This window comes from Anguilla anguilla, chromosome 5 (genome assembly GCF_013347855.1).
Source record: "Anguilla anguilla isolate fAngAng1 chromosome 5, fAngAng1.pri, whole genome shotgun sequence".
Lineage (NCBI taxonomy): Eukaryota > Metazoa > Chordata > Actinopteri > Anguilliformes > Anguillidae > Anguilla > Anguilla anguilla.
In genome coordinates, this window is record NC_049205.1 from 2,858,192 (window position 1) to 2,885,003 (window position 26,812).

Below are 26,812 nucleotides of genomic sequence, written 5' to 3' on the forward strand. Positions count from 1 at the left end.
TAGTTTCTTCTAGGTTTCAGAGGCCTGGTAAAAACTAAGGACAGATGCACTGCACCCTAAAATTCTAAACGTTAGTATTCTAAATACTCTGATAGAGTACATTTGACCCCTGCTGAACTCATATAAACTCCTTCGATGTCAAATTAACACTGAACCTTTTAGACAGACAGACAGACATGCAGGCAGTTAGATAGATAGACAGACCGTCAGACGGGCGGTCAGATTGATAGATTTACCGTGGGGTCTAATAGGCTAATAGCGGTAAATGCTCTGGTTGCGTAGCGGACATGTGCAGTGACCTCCTGACCTCCTCCTGTCTGACCCCAGGTGGCTGGTCTGCTGCAGACGCCTCGGAGCAGGGTGAAGCTCACCGTCTGCACGGACAACTCCCTCACCTCTTCCTCCCTCTCCTCCTCCTCCTCCTCCTCCTCTCACCCCCACCCAGCGAGGGGGGGGGCCGACGGACAGCCAGCCAGTGCCTCTGCCCTCCCTCTCCTTTACGAGGAGCCCCAAGGTACAGGGCCTGTCAGGAGTGAGAGTGATGCATGCTGGGAATGCCCCTGCTCGCTGCACTAAGCTACATACTAAAGCCGAGCTCTTGCATTGGTTGGCAGCATTGCTCTTGGGTAATTCTTTCTCAGCTGAAAAGGAGATTGAATAAAACTGGATTTAAACTGGATATTACACAGAGACAGACACCATTAATGCACATTTAAGATAATTATTCAGGCGATGTTTGTTATCTTCCCACTGTTTTTGTTCCCCTTATGTTATAGAAGACTGCTTTTGTTTGTTTTCAAATGACCGTATCAGTTGGTTAATCACATTTGTCATGGTGCATTTCCTGTAGGATTCCCTTGTGTGACCTCTGACCCCTTGACCTGTCCCATAATCCCCGGCTGTGAGAGCACCATAGAGCTGTCCAAAGGGCACACTGGTCTGGGCGTCAGCATCGTGGGAGGCTCTGATACGCTGCTGGTGAGAACGCACAGGAAGTGACCACTCTGACGCCCTCCATTACAAATACAAGTTCACATCATGATTTACATTGTGTTTATTTATATGTACTGTATATGTGTGTGTGTGTGTGTGTGTGTGTGTGTGTGTGTGTGTGAAAGCTTGATAGAGACTGGATCATATTTTTCTTTATGTCTGATTTGGCAAAATAATCATCAGAATAATCAGAAAATGTATGTAAACATTTCAGTGAAATATGAAAGCAATTTGAAATGCCAGCACTCCACAGTAAAATGTCCAAAAGGGACCATATGCACTCTGTAAGAGGTGATTTAACAGTGGACATTGAGTTGTGTACCGTCGCTTACACCAGTTGCACCATCCATTCTACCTGTCACATTTTTCCTTCCCATAAGCCATTGCAAAACGGAGGCTCCTGCAGCCTGAGCGAGAGAGGACACTGTCCAGGCCTGGAATGTGGGCCTGGCGCCTCGGAGTTAATTCAGTCTCATCCCGCTTTCATCCACCTTCATCTCTCTCTTTCTCTCTCCCTTTCTCTCTCTCTCCTGCTCTCCCTGCTCTCCTCTCTCTCTCCCTCTCTGTCTCTCTCTCACACTCTTTCTCTCTGTCACATTCCACTCTCTCCTCTCTCCTCTCTCCCTCTTACTCTCCTTCCCCTCTCTCTATCTTTCTCCCCCACCTCCCTCACTCTCTCTCCCTCTCTCTCTTTCTCTCTCTCTCTCCCCCTCTCTCTCTCTCTCTCCCTCCCTCTCTCTCTTTCCTTCCCCTCTTCCTCTCCCTCTCTTCCTCTCTTCCTCCCTCCCTCCCTCTCTCCAGCGGGTCATCGTTGTTCATGAGATCTATGAGGAGGGTGCTGCGGCCAAAGACGGGAGGCTATGGGCTGGTGATCAGATCCTGGAGGTACGGAGTTGCATAATCCCCCCCCCCCCCCCCCATTTCTACCGCAGACACTCAGATACTCCTCTACACATACAGTGCTGCTGTGGCTGTGTACTGTATGTGAGATTGCACATTCCCATTTAATAACGTAGGCGTGGATGCGGAGGGTAATTGCAGCCGCGTGCCGTGCTGTATATGTGAGATTTCACATTCCCATTTATCAATAATTTACAGTCCCGTAAAAGGGAATAAGTGCAGCTGTGTGCAGTGTGGGGGAGTTCTTTAAATTCCTGTGTATTAATAATTTAGTCCCCCGTACGGGGGGTGGGAGGGGCGGGGGGGGGGGGGGGGGTTAACTGCGGCAGTCACTCATGGTGCTTCCTCCAGTAGCTCCGGTAACTGCCCCTTGGCTCTGACTTAATTGCCCTTTTAATGAGCCCCCTGCCCGCTCAGTGACCTTGGGGGGGACACAGTATCTGGCCTGACCCCAGCAGGTCGTGGGGTAACCCCCAGACAGCGCATACCACAGATGTTCAAAATAGCCATCAGGGGCCCTGTGCTAACCGCTCGTCCGTAGGCAGCAGTGGGTGTTGGGTATGGAGCCCGCGTTAGTCGCTAGCCCTGTCCGTCCTCCATACAGAGAACTGAGCCAGATTCACAAATCCACAGTGACTGCGCACCCCCACGGCCATCTTCAGCTGTGTGATCCTCCGTTCAGCTTGGGTAGAAAGCAATGCTGCGCCCGTGCCACTGAACTTTGACATGATAGCAGTACTAGTGTCTGAGCTATTTTTGTATAAATGAAACCACAGAGAATTCATGCAAAGTGTGAGAGAATTTAGGCTAAATTTGACAGCTAAAATTGATGAAAGTGGGATTTCCATGGAGGGGTAGTTTGTGCTTATTCTTAATCTTTCTTTGTGTGAGAAAGAGGTTCGCTTTAGTCCTTTGCTGGCTCATTATAGTCTCATGCTATGACCTCTGACCCCTGCCTTGATCTTCTGGGAAATCAGCTTCCCATCACTGTGCGTGGACTTCCTGAATAATGGACGCCCTCTTTAATAAGGCTTCTCTCACCAAAGGAGAACCTGTAGAGGAAACTACACTTCCCACAATGCCTTGCGGGACTGAGCCAACACATATGCCCCTCCCCTTTTCTCTGGCCAGGTCAACGGGGTTGACCTGAGGATGGCCACACACGACGAGGCCATGAACGTCCTGAGGCAGACACCACAGAGGGTCCGCCTGACCGTGTGGAGGGAGGAGAACCAGTACAGAGAGGAGGACCTCTGGGACGTCTTCACTGTGGACCTGTTTAAAACGCCGGGCCGGGGCCTCGGCCTGGATGTGGTGGGGAAAAGGTGCGGAGCTATTCACTGGTAATAGCAGAGGTATTCATCAGTAATAGCAGAGCTATTCATCAGTAATAACTGAGTTATTCATCAGTAATAGCTTCCTAAGCATAGAGCTACTCATCAGTAATAGCAGTGCTATTCATCAGTAATAACAGAGCTATTCTTCAGTATTAGCTTCCTAAAGCTGGTTGTATACTTGCTGCAGAAGCAAACTTCTCAGTGTGCACATCCCTCCTGGCCAAACTTGCACACTGACATCAATGTGGAGATTGCCTGCAATTGGTATAAAATATCACATATATGGACGAGCATACCGCACCACACAAAAGCCAATATGACCAAATTCACGGACGCCACCGTGTCCCTTTGCATCCCGTCAGGAACGACACGGGCGTCTTCGTGTCGGACGTCGCGCGGGGAAGCGCGGCGGAGGCCGACGGCCGGCTGTGGCCGGGGGACCAGATCCTGTCGGTGAACGGCGAGGACGTCCGCGCCGCCACGCAGGAGCACGTGGCTTCCCTGCTGAAGGCAGGTCCCGTTCTACCACAGCGCCCCCTTCCCCTCTGGACATGGAAAAACACCCCACACTAAATCAGATTAATGATTATGGTGACCTTTCGGGACCTGCCTTAATGCTCGCTCTCTTTCAGAGCTGTGCTGGGGGGGTTATTCTGGAGGTGGCTCGGTTCAAAGCCAGGCCCTGTCCGTCTGAAAAGAGACCCTCCGTCTGCAGAGAGGTAAAGTGTCATCATTCTCCCGTTATCTCATTAAAATCATTAATAAGAAAAAGAAAGGAGTTCAACCTACATGCGCCGTTCCTTGTTCATTGCTTTATCAACATGTATGGTAGCTTGTGTGTTCATATGTGTGTGTGTGTGTGTGTATATGTGCCTCTGTTTGTGTGTTGTGTGTCTGTGTGTGTGTGTGTGTGTGTGTAGCACTCTTGTGAGGACCCTGCTGTTGTATTTACAGGGACCCTCAGACTCGTGGGGACTCACCCTTGCTGGGGGTGTGGGGAGCTCCCACACAGACACCCCGCTCTACATCGCCGCCCTGCCCCCACAGGGACCGGCTGCACAGACTCACACACCGCTAGTAGGTCCCGCCGCCGAGCCATAGCGACTCTTACAGGGAAAGGTCCGGCACACCGTTTATTAAATCAATTAATTTCCCCTCCATCCCTCTCAATTACTGTCCTTCCATCCTCCACAATGAAGATGTATCACATCTGTGAGTTCTGTATTTAATACAGATAATATCAATTACAATGGCTCCAGAAGTATTGTACACTGTGCTTTAGATGTCATATTAACATCGATCAAAATGAGACACAATGTCATGCTCTTAAGTACTATTCAGTGGAATCAGATTTTCATCCGACAGATAAGCATGAAAAGGACTTTTCATTCAGGCATGCTGGCTGTACATTGTATTAGGACCATTTGATGTGTTTTATCTTGGGCTTCAAGTCCGGGGGGGGGAGGGGTTCACCTCTGGAAGGAGGATGAGGTTCTTAAACACCCCACTCCCACCCCACCCTAGCCTCCTTGAATATTTACAATACAATCAAATTTTACTCGGGAAGAATAGACAGACTAACTCTATATGAATGTGTTTGTTTGTGCACCTGCAGATTGGAGACAGGATTGTTTGCGGGACGTCCACAGAGGGCAGGAGTCAGGACCAGACCTGGGCTCATCTGAGCAACACCTCAGGCACCGTGGACCTGCAGGTGGGGGAGGGACGTCTGGCTTTTTAAACTCTGCTCTCCGTTTACAGAACACTGGCCTTACCACAGCCACCACAAACAGCTACGGAGACGTCCTGCGGAAAGCATCGAGTAAACTTTAAGAATAAGACATAAGGAAGACTCGCTAAACTCTTATCGTGTTTGAAAGTGAAAACATCACGTTGTTTTTCCTCTTCAGTTTACCTTATTTTTCTTTACTGTTTTAGTCTTCCTGTTGTGTTTTGTTGTGTTGCCATGATTTAGTTGCGAAATGTTGCTGCTTTTACCTGTTAGGAATATTCAGTATTTCCATAAATGTCTTTTTGTGTGTGCGTGTGTGTGTTTAGGTGGTGGGGGGTAACGCCAGCATGACTGGGTGCCCTGAGGAAGAGGTGGACACTCATGTGTTCTGCAGTGACCTTGGGTAAGGGCCTACACACACACACACACGCGCACACGCACACGCACACACACTCACATGCACACGCACACACACACACACACACACACACACACACACACACACACACGCGCACACACACACACACGCCTATAGCTAAAGGTTTGAATTTTGACTTATAGGCCCTTATGGGTGGATTTAGCCGATTGGTAGCTAAGATTGCACATGTGAAAACCTGCAATGCCAGTTCCTGGAAGCAAATGTCATTCATGAAGGAAGAAATAACATGTGGTTTAGGGTTAAGAATGAAACTGTGACTCGATGTCAGTATTTCTTTTTTGGCTACGGAGAGAGTCCCGTTATTAGACACATATCGTGTTCCCCTCCCGCCCAGGCCTGCTCAGTACAAACGGATCACACTGGACCGGGGTTCGGACGGCCTGGGGTTCAGCATTGTGGGTGGGTTTGGTAGTCCCCACGGAGACCTGCCCATCTACGTGAAAACGGTCTTCAGCAAGGTGAGGAAGACTACGCTCTGAGGAAGACTACGCACAGGTCCCACATTTTCATGCCGCGCCCAGTGACCCTCAAATGTGTAAATGATTTCTTGTTCACAGACCTGTCCTTCGTGTTAAGCTCTTGACTTGTCTAGTTGGTTGACTGCTGTGGATCACCCTACATCAGGGGTCTCAAACTCCAGTCCTGGAGAGCCGGAGTCTCTGTTGGCTTTGTGTTATTTTTCCTCTCAATCAGTGGCCATTTTAGGTCATGGACACAAGGGCGTGCGGACTCTTTAGCCAATCAATGGCTTAAATTGAGCACAGGAACGCATCAGAAACCAACAGATGAAGCGGCCTTCCGGGATTTTTTGAGCTTGAGATCCCTGTGAGCATCGACGTCAGTAAAAACCTTGTCTCATCACAGGGCGCGGCCTCCAAAGATGGCCGACTGCAGCGTGGAGATCAGATCGTGGCAGTGAACGGAGTCCCGCTGGAGGGGGTCACTCATGAGGAGGCCGTGGAGATCCTGAAGAGGACCAGGGGGACCGTGTCTGTCACTGTTCTGTCTCACACAAGAGATTCTACTCTATAAAACACACTTGCACGCACACACCCACACACACACACACACACACACACACACATTTTTACCTTTAGTAGCAAGCACTGTGATATTTTACACTAACTTATTTGCAGTATCTACCTGATGAAATCTTAATTTGTACACCAGATATGTTCATAGTACATGTTCAAGTAACTAGCTGACCACTGAACACAACCCAATGAGAATCTATTGGTGGCGATTTTGTGATTTAGCTAGAATTAGCCACAATTGTGCAATACAGTGGCTGATTCAGGCAGAATTATTGTTTGTGGGTCCATTTATGGTAAATCATACACATTTAATAATTTTTGTACTAGGTCAAGTATCCAATGTGCTGAAACATTAGTCAAAAATGATCCCTCTTTTGAAGGTATTGTGATGCAGACCTCTTAAGACACCATGTTACTACAGATATGTATATTTTGATCACTATTGATATCACCACAGAGAGTGATCTCTATGGTACGGGGTGCTGCAGTGCACCATGGGAAGAGTGCTTCATGAGAGTGGGAGGTTTAGTAGTAGGTGCTGTGCAAAAGTGTGTGCTGTTTAGAGCTGCTAACTCAGATAAGATGTGTCTCATTTATTAACTATTTCATACAAGCATCTCTCAGTTAATTGCCGTCATAAAAAAATAACTATTCTGCAATATTGATGTATAGCAATACAGAGTGAAATGATCTCATTTATATATTTGAATGCATTTTGATGTCCATTGAGGAAAATATTTTATCATTTGTCGTACACATTGAGACTTATTTGTCCTCATCTGAGTAAATGTAAACTACGTTTAACAGCTTTTTTCTCTGAGTGTACAATTGTTGTGTCGATCATCAGTCAGTCAGTGCCGTTAAATTATGGATACTTGGAGGTTTATGTTTAAGGGTCATTCTTTAAATGGAGTTAAGGGTTCAATAACACATCAGCATGAGCAATTAAGTTAGCTGAAGTCATTTGGTGACAATATCTGTCCTGTTCATTTTTACAGTCTGTGTGACACACACACCCAGAGGAAATCTACACAGACATGGGGAGAACATGAAAAATCCACAAAGAAAGGCCAATGGGTCCCATTTAGTGGGTCCAATTGGGCAATTCACCACTGTGCGACTGTGAATCTCAGCTTATGTACAGTACAGTGGCATGAATAGAAAAACGTTGCTTGCTATACATGTATTGAGAACACATGCTATTCAGCACTCTGAATAGTGAAAGGCCGCCACAGTGCTGGGCATTGAAAATTGAGAGAAAAATAAAGAAAATTATGGATAAAAGATTTAAAGAAAAAAAAGTTGCTTAAGTGTATAGCTCAAAGGGACACTTTGTGGTTAGACTGAACTGATGCCTTTGTGACATTATGAAAGAAAGGAGTATTCACTAATGAAGGTCAATGGATACTCTCATCGTTTTTATGTATATATATATATATTTCCTGAAGGTCCATTTGTGTTTTGTTAACAATGAATTTATTTAGTTTCTTCCATCCTTTCAATAACAATTGACTGTGGACTGAAAAAAAAGCAATGCTACTCCATGTCTGTCTGCTGAATAAGGCTTCTGGGAAAAAAAATAGAGCAGTAAAATCAAGATTTTTGTGAAGTACAAATATAAAATAGAAATATACATTAAAATGTTTGATGTAGACACACAGCTTGTCACTGTTTTATGGTGTAAGGGTGGAGAAGTTGTTTTTGCGTGTGATCGTTTCGGTAAGTGCATAAAGACCTTCAGTCGTCGCGGCATTGAGAGAACAGAACCGTGCGATAGCATTTCCGCGCGAACTGAAGGTTAAGCAAACTGACGTCCAACAGATGGAGTGGTGTGAAGTCAGTGGCTGAGAGTGGTATACTCTTGGAACAGCCATGACCTCCCCCAGGGGGGCAATAAGCAAGCAGGATTTTTGCTCTTGCCCCTGGATCTTTTTTGGGTTTTTACTGGTCGGAATACCCAACGGCACGGCACAATCCCCCAAAGACGAGCGATTAAAGGGATATAGCACAGCTTTTCCTCGGTTAGACGTTCCACACATTGATATTCTGCTACCCGCTTTAATGTTCCGTCCAAGCGCACCGCTGCCTGCGCCTCCTCCTGTCTAAGCCAAGGGAACTTCGCTCTGAATGAAAATGCCTTAAATACCCGCAGGAGACCGCAGGCGCCCTTTGAAGCCGTCTCTTTAAAGCCCTCTTTCTGCGGTAGAGAAAGTGATAATTGGCAGGTTAGTGAGACGCTGGTGAGAAGCACTCCATGTTCGTTTTTATTTTATCACCTCTTGTCATCGTACCAGCGGCTTTCCAGCAAAAGTGACTCATCGCGTCCCTGGCCCGTTTTGTGGCCTAACAGCGATTTCAATTATGCTCACACAATAACAAGTAATTTTGAGACATTTTTAGCCGGTTGCATTTAGGTGAATGCAGCGGTCTAAAAAGAAAATGGCCCCGTCTTATGCAGAATGTATAATTTGCGTGCGTAGATGGGTCGTTTTTTTTTTTTACGGCTTGTTCCGTTAGCCGAGCAGCTCGGGATTCGCTTTGAAGAGTCTGAGAACGCAGACAGGCCCGAAGACCGCAGCTCGTGTGACCAGACGTCCGTCTTCGGTCTTTTTGAGAACTCCTCCTGCGCTGCCGTGAATTCAGGTTGTAATTAACTTGTGGTGTAGAGAATAGAGGAGGAGACAGAGCACATCGCCTACGGGAAAAAACAGACTGAGCGCCTGATTGATGTCGCACCTCTCACTGGCCTGACGTTTGAAATCCCCGAGATTGAAGCGTTAATTATAGCCTTGCTTGCATTTAACATCACACAGGTGCTTATTAGTTATCGTGCGGTCTCAGTCGTATCAGAGCTTAAACGTGCCAGGGGATCAATGTCTTCCTCTCCGATTCTCCGACTTGCCCCGACCCGTTGGTTGGCAGCACGGAACATGGACGCAGGCCAACTTTCTGCGACCCGAATATGTGCAGACGAACACAATCGCGCTATGATTTCCTCCTCAGCCTGATCCCAGGGCCTTTTCAAGTGTGAAACACAATGTCATATTGTGATATCTGCTGACAGGTTATATTGACATTGGAAGGCCTTTATATGTGGAAAAAAAAAAACATGCCTGTCATCTGTTGACTCATGATTAAAAAAAAGGAAGGAAAAAAAAAACCAGACGATCAGGTTAGACCTTCCTCGTTGTGTTGTTCGTCTCTAATCTAATACGGCAGCAGCGTAGGACGCCTGTGTTTGTTTACGTTTCTATTCACTGTAAGCAGTGCTGGCTGCCAGCAATAATTGCTCAGTCATTTAGGGTCACAACCTTCCCTGGGACACACAATTCCCGTTTTCTCTTTTCTTGTTTTTTGGAACACATTTTAATTATACAGTATTGTTTTTTACGTGTCTCTGGTGATCGGTTCACCTGTCCACAACACCCCCCCCCCCCCCCCCAAAGCCCCCCTCTACTTCACAATTTGCACACTGAGTATTCTTGTTCAGGGAATATTGAGCCATGTCAAACCCAACAGTTTTGTCAAAGTGGTGTCAACTTATCAAACACGTATGGAATGAATTCCCTGTCATTGTATATACGCTGAGAACACCTAGGCATGGTATTTGCGGGCACTGCAGCAGTAAATTATGCCTTGACGCAGGAATGTACCTTAATGTCTCTTTTCAAGAGCGGAATTTGAAGCCGTGTTCATGAAGCTGTAGCTTCGGCGGCGATACTAGGGTAACCTTCTCGACTCGGGGCGCCTTCCGAGGAGCGGAGAGAAGTGACGTTTCCAAATACACGCGGGACGTACGTGGCCCCGCTCGCTGACCCCTCCCGTAAACCGGAGCGAGGAGAGGGCTTTCCCCTCCGCAGGAACGGTATATCAACGCAGACAGACGTGGCCGACAGGCGCAATGAATCTGGGGATTAAACTGCGGGCTGTACAGCATTCCACGGCGGCGTTTAGGACTTCCTTATTGAAGCCTGACTTTCGATCGCCGCTGAGAAAAGAAGAAAAAAAAAAAGCCCCACGTTTTAGCACAGAACAGTAAATTACAGAGCTTTTAGTAAGCTATGGAACCCGAGCACCGTAATTTTAAGGTTAGAAAGGGCAGCTAGCACCCTTTTTCAAAGATAAATCCAAGGGAGAAATGAACTACAGTGTTATTTTTAAAAATCTGGAAGACGCCAGACAGGGCACGTACACAACGCATCGCAGAAATACCACAACGCAATGAGCATTGCAACAGAGCAGACGCACAGCCTCTGTTAGCATTTCATATTTCATAAATCACTGTACAACTCTAAACAACTTTGCCCGAGTTGTGCCTGGTAGTTTTAACAAGACCTGGAAGGTATGCGGTATTGATTCTACACTGATGAAACCAGGCTGGTGGTAGTTGCTTTACTCATCCACTCAGTAATTTATGAATATATGCTTCTGTCTTCGTACAATTCATTTCTCTTGTCCAAAATAATATGTTTTGCTTAGGAGATAATTTCGGCCAAGATGATTGTATCTCAGTACACAGGGGCGCCCCCTACTGGACGATTGACTACCTGCCTGAGAAACTGCACATTGAAGAGTCCTCCTTCAACTGATGTCTGTCTGAGCTGGAATTGTAAGCTGCCATGGGACAGGAAGTGACACGTTATCACAGGAAGTGCCACTTGGTTTGAAGGAAAGCACATGCTTGTCTGATGATGCTTAGACTCATGGTTTATGGAAATTCCATCACATAAACATAAAGTTAACAACATACTTTTATGGATTCCACGCCTGCGTCTCCATAGCATGACTGAAATGCCTGTGACATAGCGCAGCAGTAACGGGAAGAATTTGACCTGCATATGAGCACCTGTTCAACTGCCAGGATAGAAACCCCCCACGGCAGCAGACTCCCACTGATGCATGCAGAAATTTCTACATCAGCATTCAGTTTTACATTTTTTTTTAAATTTTTTATAATAATGATAATTACTTTAGACCAGTGGTAACTAACTCTGTTCCTGGAGATCTACCATACTGCAGGTTTTCATTGAAACCCTAACAAAGCACATCTCATTCAACAGCTAGAGCAGGGCTACCCAACCCTGTTCCTGGTGGTCTACCGTCCTGTAGGTTTTCATTTGAACCCTAATTTGGTGCACCTGACTCTACTAATTTCACTGCTGAATGAGATCTCTAGTTGTTGAATGAGGATGGCAGATCTCCAGGAACAGGGTTGGTTACCACTGGTTTGTGTTAAATGTGATGGCATTGCAAACCTTGGCCATTTAAGAAGCTCACCTGAGTCTGATTAGATGTTAATTGGTATCAGTTAAAGCTATGAGTGTTAGAAGCAATGCATGCCAAGGCTAAGGGCTGTAGCTTTGGTTTGTCTAAAATGGTTCATCGTTCTTCCTGCTTGCCAATTTTAATTTTTTAAGCGCACAATTTAGTGGTTTACAATAGACAGGGATCAATAGATACAGCATGTTGACTTTCAGATTTCTGCTTAGTCACCAGGACTCGTTTATGCCTACGCTGAGGTTATTTCCTGTTCATGTGATGCGCGGTGGGCATCTATTGAAATTCACACTGGATCGCACGTCTGCCAAATTAAATATCAATAATTTATGGATTCTTCGGGGACACAAGGGTGCTGACCTGATGGTAAGATTAATAATGCACAGAATGAATTGGATGGAAAAGGATATGTAGATTAGAAAGTGACACGTTGTCGTTTAAATGGCTCTACCTTTTCCTTATCAGAGGAAATGTTAGATAACCGATAGCAATGCTGTATAATCGAAACAATGGGCCTCGTTCACAGAACACGTGTATGATCGTAAATCGTGCGTAAGAACGTTTCCTAGGAAATTTTGATATTCATCAATTTTTTCTTATCTGTATTTGTTCATGGCTGGTTCCTTATGCTAATCACGTGAACAGGACTGAATTTACATAGTCAGCATTCATCATTTCATACACTTGGAATATGCACAAAAGCAAAGGTCTGCACATGTGTCATGAATCCCATTGATTTTTCATAGGAACATTTTTTAAGAACAAAAGTAAGGTCATTTTTCTTCTCAGCTGGTCTTCTGAAGTGTAGCATGCTGGGTCTGTAAAAAAAAAAAAAAAAAGAAAAACTTTGATATAGTTTGATGAATTAATAAATATCCGATTTTGATGAACAACATGAACAACTGTGGAATTTTCATGTGTCACGATCACAGAATTTAGTCAATGACCAAGTGTATGATGACACGAATACAAGACATCAGAGAAAGGAGAAGATTTGAAAGCCTTAAAAAAAACATAGTTTCAAAGCTGTTGTTTTCCATTGAACTCGGAAGACGGTTTCTGTACTTCAACAGCCCTCTCAGGTCTCAGGTGCTGGATGTGTTAAAGTAATGGAGAGAGTAGATATTCCATATATATCATTTTTTATGATGTAGTATTTTTTATACGAAACCATGAATCATTGCAAGACAAGGCCAGGCACAGACTTTTTGGATGGCAAATCCGGGTGGGAGCGATTGCGATCGCAAAGGACACCTGTGGTGTAAAAACATAAATAAACAAGCACTGCACCCGAAATGGCACTTATGTGGCCTCAGGGCTGGGGGCATATGCTTCCAGACATGTTGCTGTCTATCTGTGCTGGCCCCAGACATCATAACCCTGTCATCTCTGCTGTGATGACAAGCAGGAGAAAGACAGTACGTGAGAGCTGCAAAACCCTGCTCCTGGAGATCTACCATCCTCTAGGTTTTCATTTCAACCCTAATTTGGCTCACCTGACTCTAATAATTGGCAGCTCAACGAGATCTCTAGCTGTTGAATGAGGTGTGCTTTGTTAGGTTTGGGGTGAAAACCTACAGGATGGTGGATCTCCAGGAGCAGGGTTGGGCAGCCCTGCTCTAGCTGTTGAATGAGGTGTGCTTTGTTAGATTTGGGGTGAAAACCTACAGGACCTTAGATCTCCAGAAACAGGGTCGGACAGCCCTGCTCTAGCTGTTGAATGAGCTGTGCTTTTGTTAGGGTTGGAGTGAAAACCTACAGGACGGTAGATCTCCAGGAGCAGGGTTGGGCAGCTCTGCTGTATGGACTGCTGTCATTGTCAGTTTGCAAACTGCAGCTATGCAGAGGGGAAGAGGTAGGCCTACCATCTGTCATATAGGGCTGGTGTGTAAACACCAAATGATTGTTGAGAATGAATGATGTGCTTTCTTTTCAAATTTAGAGAAATACCCAAAATATGACTATTGTTTATCATATGGCGTTTGCCATACATGCAACAATTTAACCAATAACATGTTGCTGTTATCCTTTCAATAAATCAAGCGGAAACACAGGGCAGATTCTAATCTTTGCTAGCAATCTACAATCCGTCTACAGTCACTCATGTTTTTTTTTTCTTTTTCTTCTTCACCAGTACGTCAAGACTCATAAATCCCAGTGTGCAAGGAGAGGACAAGTTAAGAAAACAACCCGCCCACCCCAAAAAAAAAAAACGTTCTTTTCCTCGGGGTTCCCATGAACGAAGGTCGGGATGGGGTCGGAGGAGAGAGAGGCCGCTCTTCTGTCTGACACGCCGCCAGGCTCCCACGCTCGGACGCCTGCCGATTACCGCTAAGAGAAGCGGCGGTTTATTCGCGGCACGACAGGTACAGTCGAATGCGACCAGTAACATAGCGGAGCCTGATTCTAGAACTCCGTCGTGCATGATATTATTATTTTTTTTTTTAATGATGCTTTTGCTGTGGATGTTAGGGGTACATTCGGTGATGATCTCATACACTGTATGTAGACATTCCTTGATCTAGAAAACTACATTTAAAACAATGCTCCAGCCCCCATAAGCTACTTGCATATCTGATTGGCTCAGGGATGGCCAATGACTCTTCATGGACCCTCATGGATTCCCATAGTCTCCAATTCACCTCCTTCCGTAAACTGTTGAATTAATTGGTCAGGGCATGTTAATACGGGTTTACAAGTCGCATTGCTGAACTCCGTATTTAAATTTTGTATTCTGTGTCTAAGTATTTTTTCCAAAACCAGGTTTGGCACGAAAAAGGTGTGGGTCATGAAAAAAAAGACAAAAACTTGTCTTTATACCTCTTCCATAAAGGTTCACATGACTATGACCAGCTACGTTTTAATCTGAATAAACATAAGGTAATGGAAAATGTATTGCTGCGTTAAATTGGCCATGGGCTCGGAAGGTTTAGGAACCACAGATGTAAAGCGAGCAGTTTTGGGAAAGTTCCCATGGATCAGTCTGATTTATGCCCCAGTAGTGCATAAATCTCTCATGCAGCCTTCAGAACTCAAACCAAGTGGTGCAATCGTGTTGCTAGTTGAAATCATTGATTAGACAGTATAGAAAACATTTGCTATAATGTAATGTGACTTAATTTCATTTTGTTTTATTTTGTTTATTGATTCAGCAAAAAATCTTTTTTGGAGGTTTCAAGAAATGACAACTTCAACTCTCATAACGTTTTGGGTAAAATGGCCGAGTTTTCACAAGGCCTTGATCTCAATGGAATTTGTGCCGCATGACAACATATAAAAGTGTCAGTTCCTTGTTTCGCAAAAACGACAAACATATACAATTATCAATACTAACTGAAGTCCCCCTTCTACCAATATATGGCTCACACTGGGTAAAAACACATCTCTAAGCATCTACCCTGAGAAAGAGCAGTCTGTAGCACGCTCTAGGACATCGCCAATGTTCTGTGCATCCGTGGAAGTCGGTATTGCTTAATGGGTATTGACAGGTGTTGCTCAACCAGGCTTGATAATTGACGACCTGCTACAACTCAAATAATCAAATGGGATGGTGCCGAAACTGTTCCATTTGTCCGATTGATCGCTGAGTTCCCTTCCGCCTCGCTGCATTTGGGTCGCGTTGCCAAATGGCTCCCGAGCGCCACGGGGTGTCAGTTAATCCCTGCAGCTCGAAACGGGAGCCGGTTAAAACGCGGCTCTTTCACTCTGAGCCACCAAACGTGCTCCTGCTTATCTCGAGAATGCGCGCCTTTTTTCTTTTAAAGTATCCGCATCCAAGCAGATTAATTATTTTTGGTGGGGGGTGGGGGGTGGGGGCGGGCTGATCTTCAGGGCGGTGATGTAATGTTCATTTAAAGGCCATTACGGGGAGGAACCTCCCCCCCCCCCCCCCCCCCCCCTTCAAATTAAACTTTAAATATGTGAAGTGTGGATAGATCCTTTCTGCAGCCTGTCACAAGCGAGAGACTCGAGGCTGTCTGCTGAGCGCAGGATTCCTAAGCCTGTTGCATTTTTCAAACGAAGAAAATATGAATGATATCGGTGGTAAATGCTATCGTATAACTGATGTAATAAACAACCGTTTTCATGGCATGTTCAAAGGATTGTACCTTCAATCTTTATTTTGATCAGAAAGCAGAAATGCTTGTCACAATTACGTTCTAATAAAATCTGCGGCCTCGTCTAATCGACTTCTGCCATCTCTATTAAAATAAACGTGCTACTGCACTACGTAAACTGCGCTGTCTCTGATGTGGCTGGAGTCAAAAGCTTCTCACATTTCAGAGAAACTTGCTCTTTATGTTGGTTCAAGAGATTACTGAAGATTAGCACTGAAAAAATTATGGTGTATCATGATGGAAAACAATGCATTTTTTATTTGTCTTTTCCCTCCTTTTTTACTAAAAACATAATGTATTTACTCTTTTCTCCAAGCACCTGTTTTTGTCAATTTTTTAAAAACTTTTGCCAGGGGTGCAAACCTCATCTCGTGTTTAAGTTAGTTTTTTTGTAAAAACAAATATATATATATGTTATCACATTGCAATGCATTCTTTTATTTAGCAAAAAAAAAAATTCAATACATGGACATACACCACACAGATCATCACATGCAGTAATGCAGGAAGATTTTTTTCCAACTTCTTATATAATACAATCATATTTTATTATACAGTAAAATCATTTAGATGACTTAATGGTAACAGGGAAACATACCTAAGACAGACGGTCTAATGCTTTAATATCAGTGCCTGCGGTGTGTGTTGTAGCCAAACACATGTATGGTTTAGAGTTCCCACAGCTGTTATTTTGAGACCCACCCAAACCGCAAAAACACTGCCCTCATTCCTGCGTGTTGAAGCTACTCCACCCACTGTCCTTCAAACAACCACCGCAGACAATTAATATGCGGAATCTAAAAGGTATATTTACCACATACTTACGCATCGTCAGCATGAACCACAATTGGGCGAGACACCATTGGGCTGAACTGTCGCAGAGGGAACATCAGTTACTACAGGGTGCATTACTAATAGGGTTCTCATTCTAAATTATGTAAATCCATACCTCAGAAGGGGATGTGTAAGTGTGCAAAGATGTTTTGCCACCTAACAATGACAAAACATTTTATGACCGGCCAAATTGTCACCGATAAACAATTAGCATTCATTATTTTATGTAAAATATATTAAAAGTAATAACACTTTAAAGTTGAGCTCATAGTTTTGTTTTACTTTAATTAGGTTTGAAAGGTATCTAATTTAACCTGGCCTGATTTAAGAGAAGATGACAACGCTCGGCTTCCCAGTCAACTGAACTTCTGTTCCGTGTTCTCTCATTTGCATGAAACTGACCCCGAGGCAGCTGACGTTGGCGTGTTGCTGTGCCTCTGTACATACACGATTTATGTGTGTGAGCCTGTGTGGGATGAGATGTCTGCACATAGCATTCCTTCCTTCATTTACCACCAGCCTGTATCCACTGATGAGGACTTAAGATGGCTGTAGCCTCATTCTCAAATAAGTGGCCGAATTCTCAGTGAACACATTCCCAGTAAAATGTAGAATTCCCAAGCCACTGATCACATTCCTAAGCCAATGTAGCAATCCCAAATCAGTGGTCACATCCCCAAGCCAATACAGCAATCCCAAGTCATTGATTAAATTTCCAATCCAGTGGTTGTGATTCCAAATTGGTGGTCACATTCCAAAGTGAAACAAAGCATTCCCAAGCTAGTCGCCATATCGTAAAGGGAGTCCAATGGCAACATTCTCTCATTGGCCATTGCATTCCAAAGCAAAGACCACATTCCCAAGTTAGTGATCCCGTTCCCCAACTTGTGGTCATATTTCCTGACTGACCTTCCTGTTCTATTTCACAAGTCATTCTAGGCACAATCATTGGAAATGAGCTTGTGCTATATATACTGTGCGACATCATTCGATTTAATTATTAATTAGTTCATTAGATTATTGTTTTACAAAATGTGTTTGCGTCTATATTCTATATGTATCTGTCGCCAAGAAATGAATGCTGAAAACATATTTTGATTCCCAGGGAAGCAGTAGCATTGCCAGTAGTATTCACAGGTGTGTAATGCGGAGGAAGAGTGCTCTGTAAATGTTTTCAGATGGTGAAGGTTTTTTAAGTGATAACTGGGGCAGGGATCACAATGTTCAAGCAGATAGTGCTTCCTGGAATTACAAACAATCCTTTTCTTGCAAATGCTTTAAAGTGACCTTTGAGTAAAGCATGTCATTTTAGTTTTTAACTTGTCTGTGTGTTTCTGTACCCTTCATTAGTCTCCAGCTGTTTTGCTCTCTGAACAGACTGGAATGATATTTATTCTGTGTGGGGTTCGCTGGCCCTGACTCTGTTGCTTCCGGGATCAGTGAAGGAGAGAGAACCCCCCTATCGTGGTCCTCCTTAGGCCAAAATTCCCCAGGAAGCAAGCAGGGTTCCCATAGTTTCCCTGGGACCAAGGAAATGCGTAGTGATGTCATTTGTCCCTTTCAGGTGTGAGGTCACAAATATATGATTAGAATGCTCTTAACTGGACATTCTAATGCTGATGTAACACTCACTAATGGCAATAGAACACAATGGCGTTTTAGAACACTGACTTATAATTTAGAGACATTCCAAAAATTCCTACTCTTCAAAGGGTTAAACGTGTATTCCCTTTAACTGGAACTATGCCCATGTAAGGTACAACAAATGCTGTTTTCAATAAGTGGTGGATCATTACCTTTTAGAGAAAGTGCAGGTCACTCACCCATTCAGGCATCTCCCTGCCAAGGACTTTTCAATGTTTATATTTTGAAATATGCAGGACTTTGCAGTTCCTTGCCAAGGCTCTATTTTGTTGGTTATAACTTGGCATGGTGCTATTGCATTGCAGCAGAATTGAACTTGTGGGCTGTGTCAAAACTGAATTTCATAGCAATGTCTCGTCTCATTTAAAACAAAAATGTGTTGTTGTGTGCAGTTTTCTGCAGTGGCTGAGTATTTGCCTCTTTCTCGTAGCCAATTTTCTGCCGCTGTTATGCGGTGGCTGTTCGTGAAATGAGAGATAAAAGAACACTCACGCATACTCTCAGAGTAGCCAATTAAACGAGACCAGAGAATTCCGATGGAGAGGGGATTCCGAGCAGAACTCCCATCTTCCAGGGAAAAGGGGGTGAGTGTGTGGGAGTCCAACAGCAGCTGATACTCTCCAGGGCCCTTGGGTTGATTTATCTGTTTTCGGGGTGTGTGTGTGTGTGTGTGTGTGTGTGCATGCGTGCGTGTACATGTGTATGTATGCGTGTGTGTGTGCCTGTGTGCTTGCCCGTGTGTGTGTGTGTGTGTGTGTGTGTGTGTGTACATGCGCTTGCGTGTGCTTGCTTTAACACGTGGGCTTACACTGGATTCTCCGCTGGCATGTAATCTTATCCGTTGTTTTCAATACCATTCCCCTGCTTTCAGGCGATGCCAACCAAAATGTTATTCACATGTGTGGCATTTCAAAATTTTTATTAAAGAAAACAGCGCCTATTTTCAGGCTTATTCCCCACCAAATCCCCCACAAAACTCACACTAACAACTTATGACAATACTGTATAATTTCCCCCATTCCATCAGCTCTTTTCCACTGAGGAGAAGCTCAGTGATCACATCAACGAGTCATTAAGATGAATGGCTGCAGAACAGAGTTATAATCTGCATTTCCTTATGTTTGTGTGTAACGGCACTGTACAGGAAGTGGCAGATGAGTTGATGGGGTTGAAAGCAGAGATTAATTCCTTCAGTTTTGAGAACCACATCAAACATGAAACCTTATCGGGCCTGTGGTCTGTAGTTGTTCCAGTGACCTTCGGGGTGCACGTACTTTCCGTTTTTTTTTTTGGATTAAAGCGTCTGCCAAATAAACTGTGATGTGAAAATGGCCATTTCCGCGACACACACTTTTCACCTCACTTTATGTAACTTTGGGCTTTTTGGAATTTTCACATGAAAGTGAAGTGAACAGGCTGATGTTGAGTCTGAATCTGCATTGGCTTGCTGGGAGTTCCAGTGAACTCACTCCCAGGAGGCAACAGCTGCTGTATTTACATTTCAAAGCCCGCCTGACCAGAGATGTGCTAGCATGTTTTTATTTATTTCTTTTTAGGTCCTCCTCATTTCCAATTGCGATCTGCCCAGGATGAGACTAATCATTGCATTTATGATCAATAGATCTTTTTTTTTTTAAATCTGAGAATGCTGTTGTAGTCCCAATCAAAACTGAAAATTGACCAACTGAATGACTGTTTCCATAAGGTTAAATGGAAAACGAGGAGTTGCATAAACTGGCAGAATTACTGCAGAGTGAAGGCGGTAACCAAGGTGAAAGGCGGACACACTAAGTACTAACCATTCTGACCATCAATAAATACCCACACACTTTATTGACTCTTATTTTTTTAAAATATATTCTTGAATAGGTATAAACAGATTATCATAATTGCATTAGCCCATGATGATACATTCTAATTATAATTAGTTTCTTGGTAGTGGCCTCAGTTTGTTAGTCCCACTGCATCTACACATTTACATGTTGGCTATGTTGGGATAAATGCATAAGAATCTCATTTGCATAATTACCGCACATCTCGGTTCCTGGTGCCAGGTACCCAATTTACACTTGCTAATTGAGCCGTGAGCGGACCACTCTGGCTGCGGAGGTGTGATAAATAATCTGCAAGGGGTTTGGCACTCTCTCTCTCTCTCTCTCCCGACTCCTGTCAGGAATCCCACAACATGTCCGCTGGCGGCCACAGACGAGACAAGACTCGCGTCACGTCGTGCAGATAAGCACGTCTTTTCACAGTCGTGTCCGTAACAAGATCAAGAATTTACGGATACGGTGGTCTGATCAAGGAACTTCCCGCCATTTCCAGTCATGCCAGTGATGGAAAACAGATCCCTGTAATGCTGTAGCGAAGCCCAAGGTCACAGCTGGACAGATTCCTTAGTAATTTCTTGCTTATTCAAAAATTGTAAAATGTAAGGGCAACTTTTCAAAATTGAGCTGTCTCAACTTAAAACATGGAATAAGCCCTTATTACAACTCAATTGAAATGAGTAAAAAAAAAAATTAACTTAAAATGTAAAGACGAGTGAATACTTGAACAACTTAAGTTTGCATTACTCAATTTATTCAATACAATTAATTGCCTTTGAGTGAATAGAGTGAATCAGCCACTTTTATCCCTATGCTTTCTATGTTTAGAAAGCATAATGCAGCCAGATGTCCATTGGGTGGCATGTGTTTCTCTGGGTTGTCTCAAGTCGGAACAAATCAAACAACCACTTTATAGGCTTCCAGTGATGTGGTTTATGAACACTATTGTGATATATCATGCCCAGACATGTTTCCCAGTGAAGTATCTGGGACAGAATGGCTTTTCCTGGCATCTCTAATGTAGCATGTAGCTGCTGCCTGATACACAATATAGCGGAGATATTTACTGTTTACAAAGCCTGATAGCATGTATGTTAGTAACACAACAGACAAGTTCAAGTTATTCTACCGTTAGGGCTGTGTGAGCAAACATTCTGATAACAGAAACATCACATACAATATTATACAAAGTCTTGGCTTATCATGAAACCAGTAAAAAAAAAAAAAAAGATAGGAGTATAGTACAGCCTCAGGTTTTGAATGAAGTGACAGTTGGCCGTTTGTTGCCATGGCGTTCTCCCCCTGTGTACGGAGGCCGCATTGATCTATGGAACATTCCAGGAATGCAAGTTCAGGTCGGTCTGCCTCTCCGTCAACACCTCCTCCATCGCTGGCCAGAGAAAGCGACAGAGGTCACTCAATCGAACCAAAACAATATAATAATAATGAATGTTCTGGAAAAAGGGCATTCGGTTAAGACGAAAGAAAACCAAGCAAATAATTCATTATGCAGAGGACATACAGTAGCTCTCCTTTTACGCTTGTATTGTACAATCTTATCTTCCAACAAACAAACGCACTCTCTCACTCTCTCTCTCTGTCTCTTACACACACACACACACACACACACGTAATTAATATAATATTTCCTCTAGACCTTTAACATGAAGAGAGAGTCGATTCCAGGTTCCTGATACTGGGTTGTGCAGGAATGTCTGTCATGTAGTGCCTATGACTTTTTCTTTTTTACTATAAATCAACAATACCTGGTTGTGCAGCATCAAATGAGGCTACCTGTCGTAATATTAAAAGAAAAAATACATATCATGATGGATTCCAATTTTAAAAAAATCTAATCTAATCTCACCATGTTAAAGCACTGACCATGTTTCTGCAAAGCTGTTTTTAGCACTGAAAGAGCATTCGTTCCTATTGATGGTTTATTTCTTTTTGTCACTTGAGGGTAGTTGTTCAGTGGATATCGGTAGTTTATCCAGCCTCCTGAAAGGACTTCCTTTAGGTCTAAACTCCTTAGGGGGATTTAAAATATGTTAAAAATGTTCCAGCAACGTCGCGCAGAGTAATAAAAAGCGCGCACGGGCTGTGACACATGACACAGTAATTATAGCACGCACACAACGCGCTCTACAAAAAAGTCACACCAAAACTCCAGCAAGAGAGCTAAACCGGGCCTAAAAATCATGCTGTGTATACCAGACACTGGAAAAAAACACAATGCATACATACGTACATTTTTCTAAATAGTTCACACACTAAGCATAGGTAGCAAGTTAGTAAAGTTGTGGCAAGTCAAACTAGAAGTGAGGCGTGATTACAAGAGATATGACAAAGAGCTACAGCATCAAGATGATCGTGCAAGTGTCACGTGAAAGCACTAGAAGATCGAGATACAAGTGATATAGGACAGTGATGTGGGATTGGGCCTAACCCTGCCGAGAAGTGGTGTTAGAGTTAGTCAAGGTAATACGGCCTCAGAAGAGTACTGGGAACATGAAGTAAGGAAACCAGGAAGTCCTGACAGAGAAGACCTCTGGGCCCCAGGATCACAGCACATAGTTCACACAGCTCAAGACTTGGAGCGTGTATGGACACAGTGAGCCAATGAGAGCACACCTTCTTCCTCTTACTCTTCCTCCTCCTCCAGATCTGTGTGTTATGAGAAGTCCAAACAGCAGTCAGAGTGCTCTGACTTCAGACTTCGGTTGAGGCGAAAGGAGTTTATTTATTTAGCTGAAATCGGGGGAAGATCCTTCCACTGTTATTATCCCCTCCAGTAATAATAAATATCCCATAATAGACTTCCGCAAGGAATCCTCCAAACACCTGCAGGAGCCACTGTATGTTCCAGGCACTTGTGAAGCACTATTTAATTTACTACTGGAATATAATAACCTCCTTAGACCTGGTAATTTATTTTTGTCCCCTGCAGGGTCCATGAATCTCTGCTCTTGATCTTAATAGCCATATATTCGACTATGCGGAAGGGGCTGATTACAAGGGACATTCGGTAAAATGAAATATTTTCTGGAAAAAATAAACGGAAAAATTCCCGAATATATAAATACAATTCTGAATATATAAATTCAATTTCTGAATATATAAATTCAATTCTGGATATATAAGTACAATTCCCGAATATATAAATTCAATTTCCGAATATATAACTTCAATTCTGAATATATAAATTACAATTCTGAATATATAAATTCAATTTCTGAATATATAAATTCAATTCTGGATATATAAGTACAATTCCCGAATATATAAATTCAATTTCCGAATATATAACTTCAATTCCGAATATATAACTTCAATTCCGAATATATATATAACTCGGTTTATAATCAGGCATATCACAAGACAGCCGTTTTTGCTTTTTGAATAATTTCTTTTTTTTTCTTCATGGGCTACTGAGTGAGAAAAACAAGTTTAACATTAGCATCAGTAAAATTTGACAGTACAATCAAGGATAAGCAAACAAAAACGTTAAATAATTAAAATTTGAATGAGGCAATAATTCGGACTTCATTAAGGGGTCCTTATTTTCTTGGTATTAGGACCTTTCAAGTAGGGGCACCAAATTTCACAGGGAATGGCCCAAAGAGCTAGAGAAACAGAAAATAATCGCTTAACCAGCGAGAGTTTCATAGAGAAGTGTCTCAGGTTGTAAACAGGAGCAGGGAAACGTTCGCCTGGTTGAGAGCCTCGGCGAAATAGCATGCAGACCTCTTCCTCCGTAGTTTGGTGTGCGCTGGAACTTGGAATGTCATAAAATCAGTTAGCGAGCTATATGTTATGTTATGATTAGCAAATTACATTTTAGACAGCTAGCTTGTTAGCAAGCACATATTTGGATATTCAATGTTGAAACTGCAGATGCACGTTTATTTTAGTTGTTAATTGTAATTACAAAATGTATTGACGGACATCGCGACAAGCCTACTTAAGATATATCAGCTGATTTAAAAATGTGTGGGTAGTTTTTATCAGCGATGAAAACAAACAGCTCGGTAGTGAACTGAACACCATGACACAGGCGATCTGACAAGCAATATAAATCTTTATTAGAACAAGTACAGCACAAACAGCATGTCACAAAATAGTAACGGTAGTACAAAACTTAGTTCACAGATATTTCACTTCGGTATAATAACATAAGTAATTTTGTGGAGCCTAACACTTTGTGCTTACATAGCATTTGCCTCCCCTGCTGACCGTCAACGTTAACAGAATCGCTTTTCCTCACAGTTGTCAGGCTCCCTATTCATTCATTTTCGGGACAACCGAGATGAACAGAGACGCTGTTAACGGACAGCAGATGTTGCTTCACGCTACGAAAACACAATGGAGTCGCCTCCAGAAAATAATTTATGTTATGTCGAAGTGAAACATCTCTTTAATCGGCTAACTTGATATGGTTAGCAAGCTAGCTATTTAGCTTTCTTGTGAACCAGAGCTAATACTTACCTTCATAACCGAATATAAACTTCTCAAAAAAGAATTTATAGCCCTTGTCCAGTTTAGACCGCTTAACGTTCACTGGCAATGCTTCGACAATGCGGATAACATCGGACAGTGAACTTTGGCAGAGCTATCAGGGACTGTGAGAACACACGTCGCTGTTTAGGCTCAATTTTTCGCTGTCAGAAATGGACTTGCGTCCGTAGCAACGGTAACCAGAAACAAAGTATCCCTACATTCGGTTTTGGTCGCCATCTTGTGAAATAGGCCTATAGCAGGGATTTGTTTCCCAACAATGTGCTCAATTTGTTAAAAGATTTTCACAAGTGAAGCCCTTTATCAAAAAGGTAAACAAAAATAACAATAATAATAATACATAAAAGAAACAGGATACTGCTGAGCAAAGAAATCGCTCTTTGCACTTTCTGATCTGTGGCAACACGCAGCGATGTGAAATTGGCAACCCAGCTCTCGCCTCATTAGCTTTGAGATCGTATGTCTTTCACTCCTGACATTTATGTGCTCACCTGGCAACCGGGTCTTTGATCCATCGAAAACAGAGACGTCTTCTTGCGATTAAAATACGCCCCGAAGGCCGCTGTCATTCAACCTGCAAATACTTGTTCTTACCCGGTGTATTATGTTTCAAACAGAACACAGGCAATCCTTTGTGTCTACTGTATATGTATTTAAAAAATGTGTAATCTCTCATTTCCCAAACAAAAGTTTTCTGTTTAGCTGAAATAAAATAAAATAAAGAACAGATATTAAGTATTAAAGAAAAAAGTATACTAATAAATAACTTGGCGCTTAGAAAGCACTCTTTTCCAGAGGAATTTACACAGCTGACATTCTTTGAACTAATTTATACAGCTGGACATTTTACTGAAGCAGTGCAGGTTAAGTACCTTGTCCAAGGTCAGCAATGGCTGTGCCCATCTGTGAACTGAATCTACAGCTTTGGACTTGAACAGTTCCCTGAGCTACACTGCTTCCCCTGGTTGGTTGTCTTTCACCACTGACTAAATTGAGCTACTGAATTTGGACTGCGTGAATGTGCTGACCTTATACTATTGTGTAGTGATGAATGATCGTAAAATTAAAAAGCACCATGAATGATTGTAAAACCATAGGCTACGTACAGTTTAGGCTTAATATACAGCACACAGTAGAACTGTTAGACCCATTCACACCCATTCATAGATCCTAACTGAGAAACCAACATAGACATACACTAGATCATCCCCAAGCCAAAAACTGGGTCTATTAACCCATTATATGAACACAGAGATAGGGTTGTATGCTGTATTTTAAATCTGCGGGAGAACAAGTCTCTCCATGCAACTGATGGGGGTTGGGCAGCCGGTAGTAAAATGGCTTGTTCCACTCAAAGCAGTCATTAAGGCTGTGTAATGTTTTACTGGCAGTCAATGAGACATTAACATCTGCATGTTTACTGTTTCGCTGGCTGCCAGAGGAACTTTAAAAACGAACATTTTACGGTTGTGCGGACATTTGTTTTCACCGTTTAGTTTCAGGGGGGACCTGTGCCACAGTCACAGAATTAATGTGCCTGGGTGTGTGTGTGTGTGTGTGTGTGTCTTTTGGTCCACAATCACATCAAGGACACCACACAGCCAGGAATTTGCTGCCAACAACATAGTGGCTTACAGGCCAGTTCAAGATTGTTGTCTCTACTAATAATAAAAATAATAACAATAATTCTAATAACAACAACTATCCATGGCCAGCTTTCTAGTAAAGAGAAAATTTATGATCCAGGCAAGTTATGTGCACATATTTGATGTGGCTACATAGTTAATCCTTGGATAACTCAAAAAAAAAAAATACTGTAGTCTGTAATCACTATAAAAGTAGATGGTAATACAAAAACATTGTTTTAACTTCCTGGCTTATAAACAGAATGTCCAACATCAAGCTAAAGATAACAGATATTATGCTCAATTAGGCAGTGATTGGTCAGAGGAATCCATGCCATCAAGCAGAACAATGACAGTTAAAACAGTTGGTTGTTTGAATGTTGGCATGCTGCATAGCATGTAGAGACTTTCCTTGTGCTTGTCCTCTTCATTTTAAATAATGAAGGCATTACCATAATGGCACATTTACACCTTCTGGTAAAGGCTCATTGTGCTATTGAAATGTACGACTGCAACCCCACCCTTAAGGATT

General features: G+C 43.1%; 1 protein-coding gene and 1 long non-coding RNA gene across 2 annotated transcripts in view; both read left to right on the plus strand.

Moving 5' to 3' along the window:
* Positions 1-8,088, plus strand: part of LOC118227461 (multiple PDZ domain protein-like) — a 63,165-nt gene extending 55,077 nt beyond the window's left edge. The window contains exons 33-43 of the mRNA XM_035417956.1: positions 328-514; positions 851-978; positions 1,795-1,878; positions 3,025-3,218; positions 3,593-3,740; positions 3,863-3,949; positions 4,185-4,307; positions 4,846-4,944; positions 5,289-5,365; positions 5,736-5,859; positions 6,266-8,088. Of these exons, the coding sequence (XP_035273847.1) occupies positions 328-514; positions 851-978; positions 1,795-1,878; positions 3,025-3,218; positions 3,593-3,740; positions 3,863-3,949; positions 4,185-4,307; positions 4,846-4,944; positions 5,289-5,365; positions 5,736-5,859; positions 6,266-6,433 (1,419 nt within the window). The 3' untranslated portion in view covers positions 6,434-8,088. The remainder of the gene's footprint in view (positions 1-327; positions 515-850; positions 979-1,794; positions 1,879-3,024; positions 3,219-3,592; positions 3,741-3,862; positions 3,950-4,184; positions 4,308-4,845; positions 4,945-5,288; positions 5,366-5,735; positions 5,860-6,265) is intronic.
* Positions 8,089-11,914: 3,826 nt separating this feature from the next.
* On the plus strand, positions 11,915-13,893 carry LOC118227031. Its single transcript, XR_004765145.1, has 2 exons — positions 11,915-12,078; positions 13,847-13,893. It is a non-coding gene; the product is annotated as an uncharacterized LOC118227031 (long non-coding RNA).
* Positions 13,894-26,812: the final 12,919 nt, after the last annotated feature.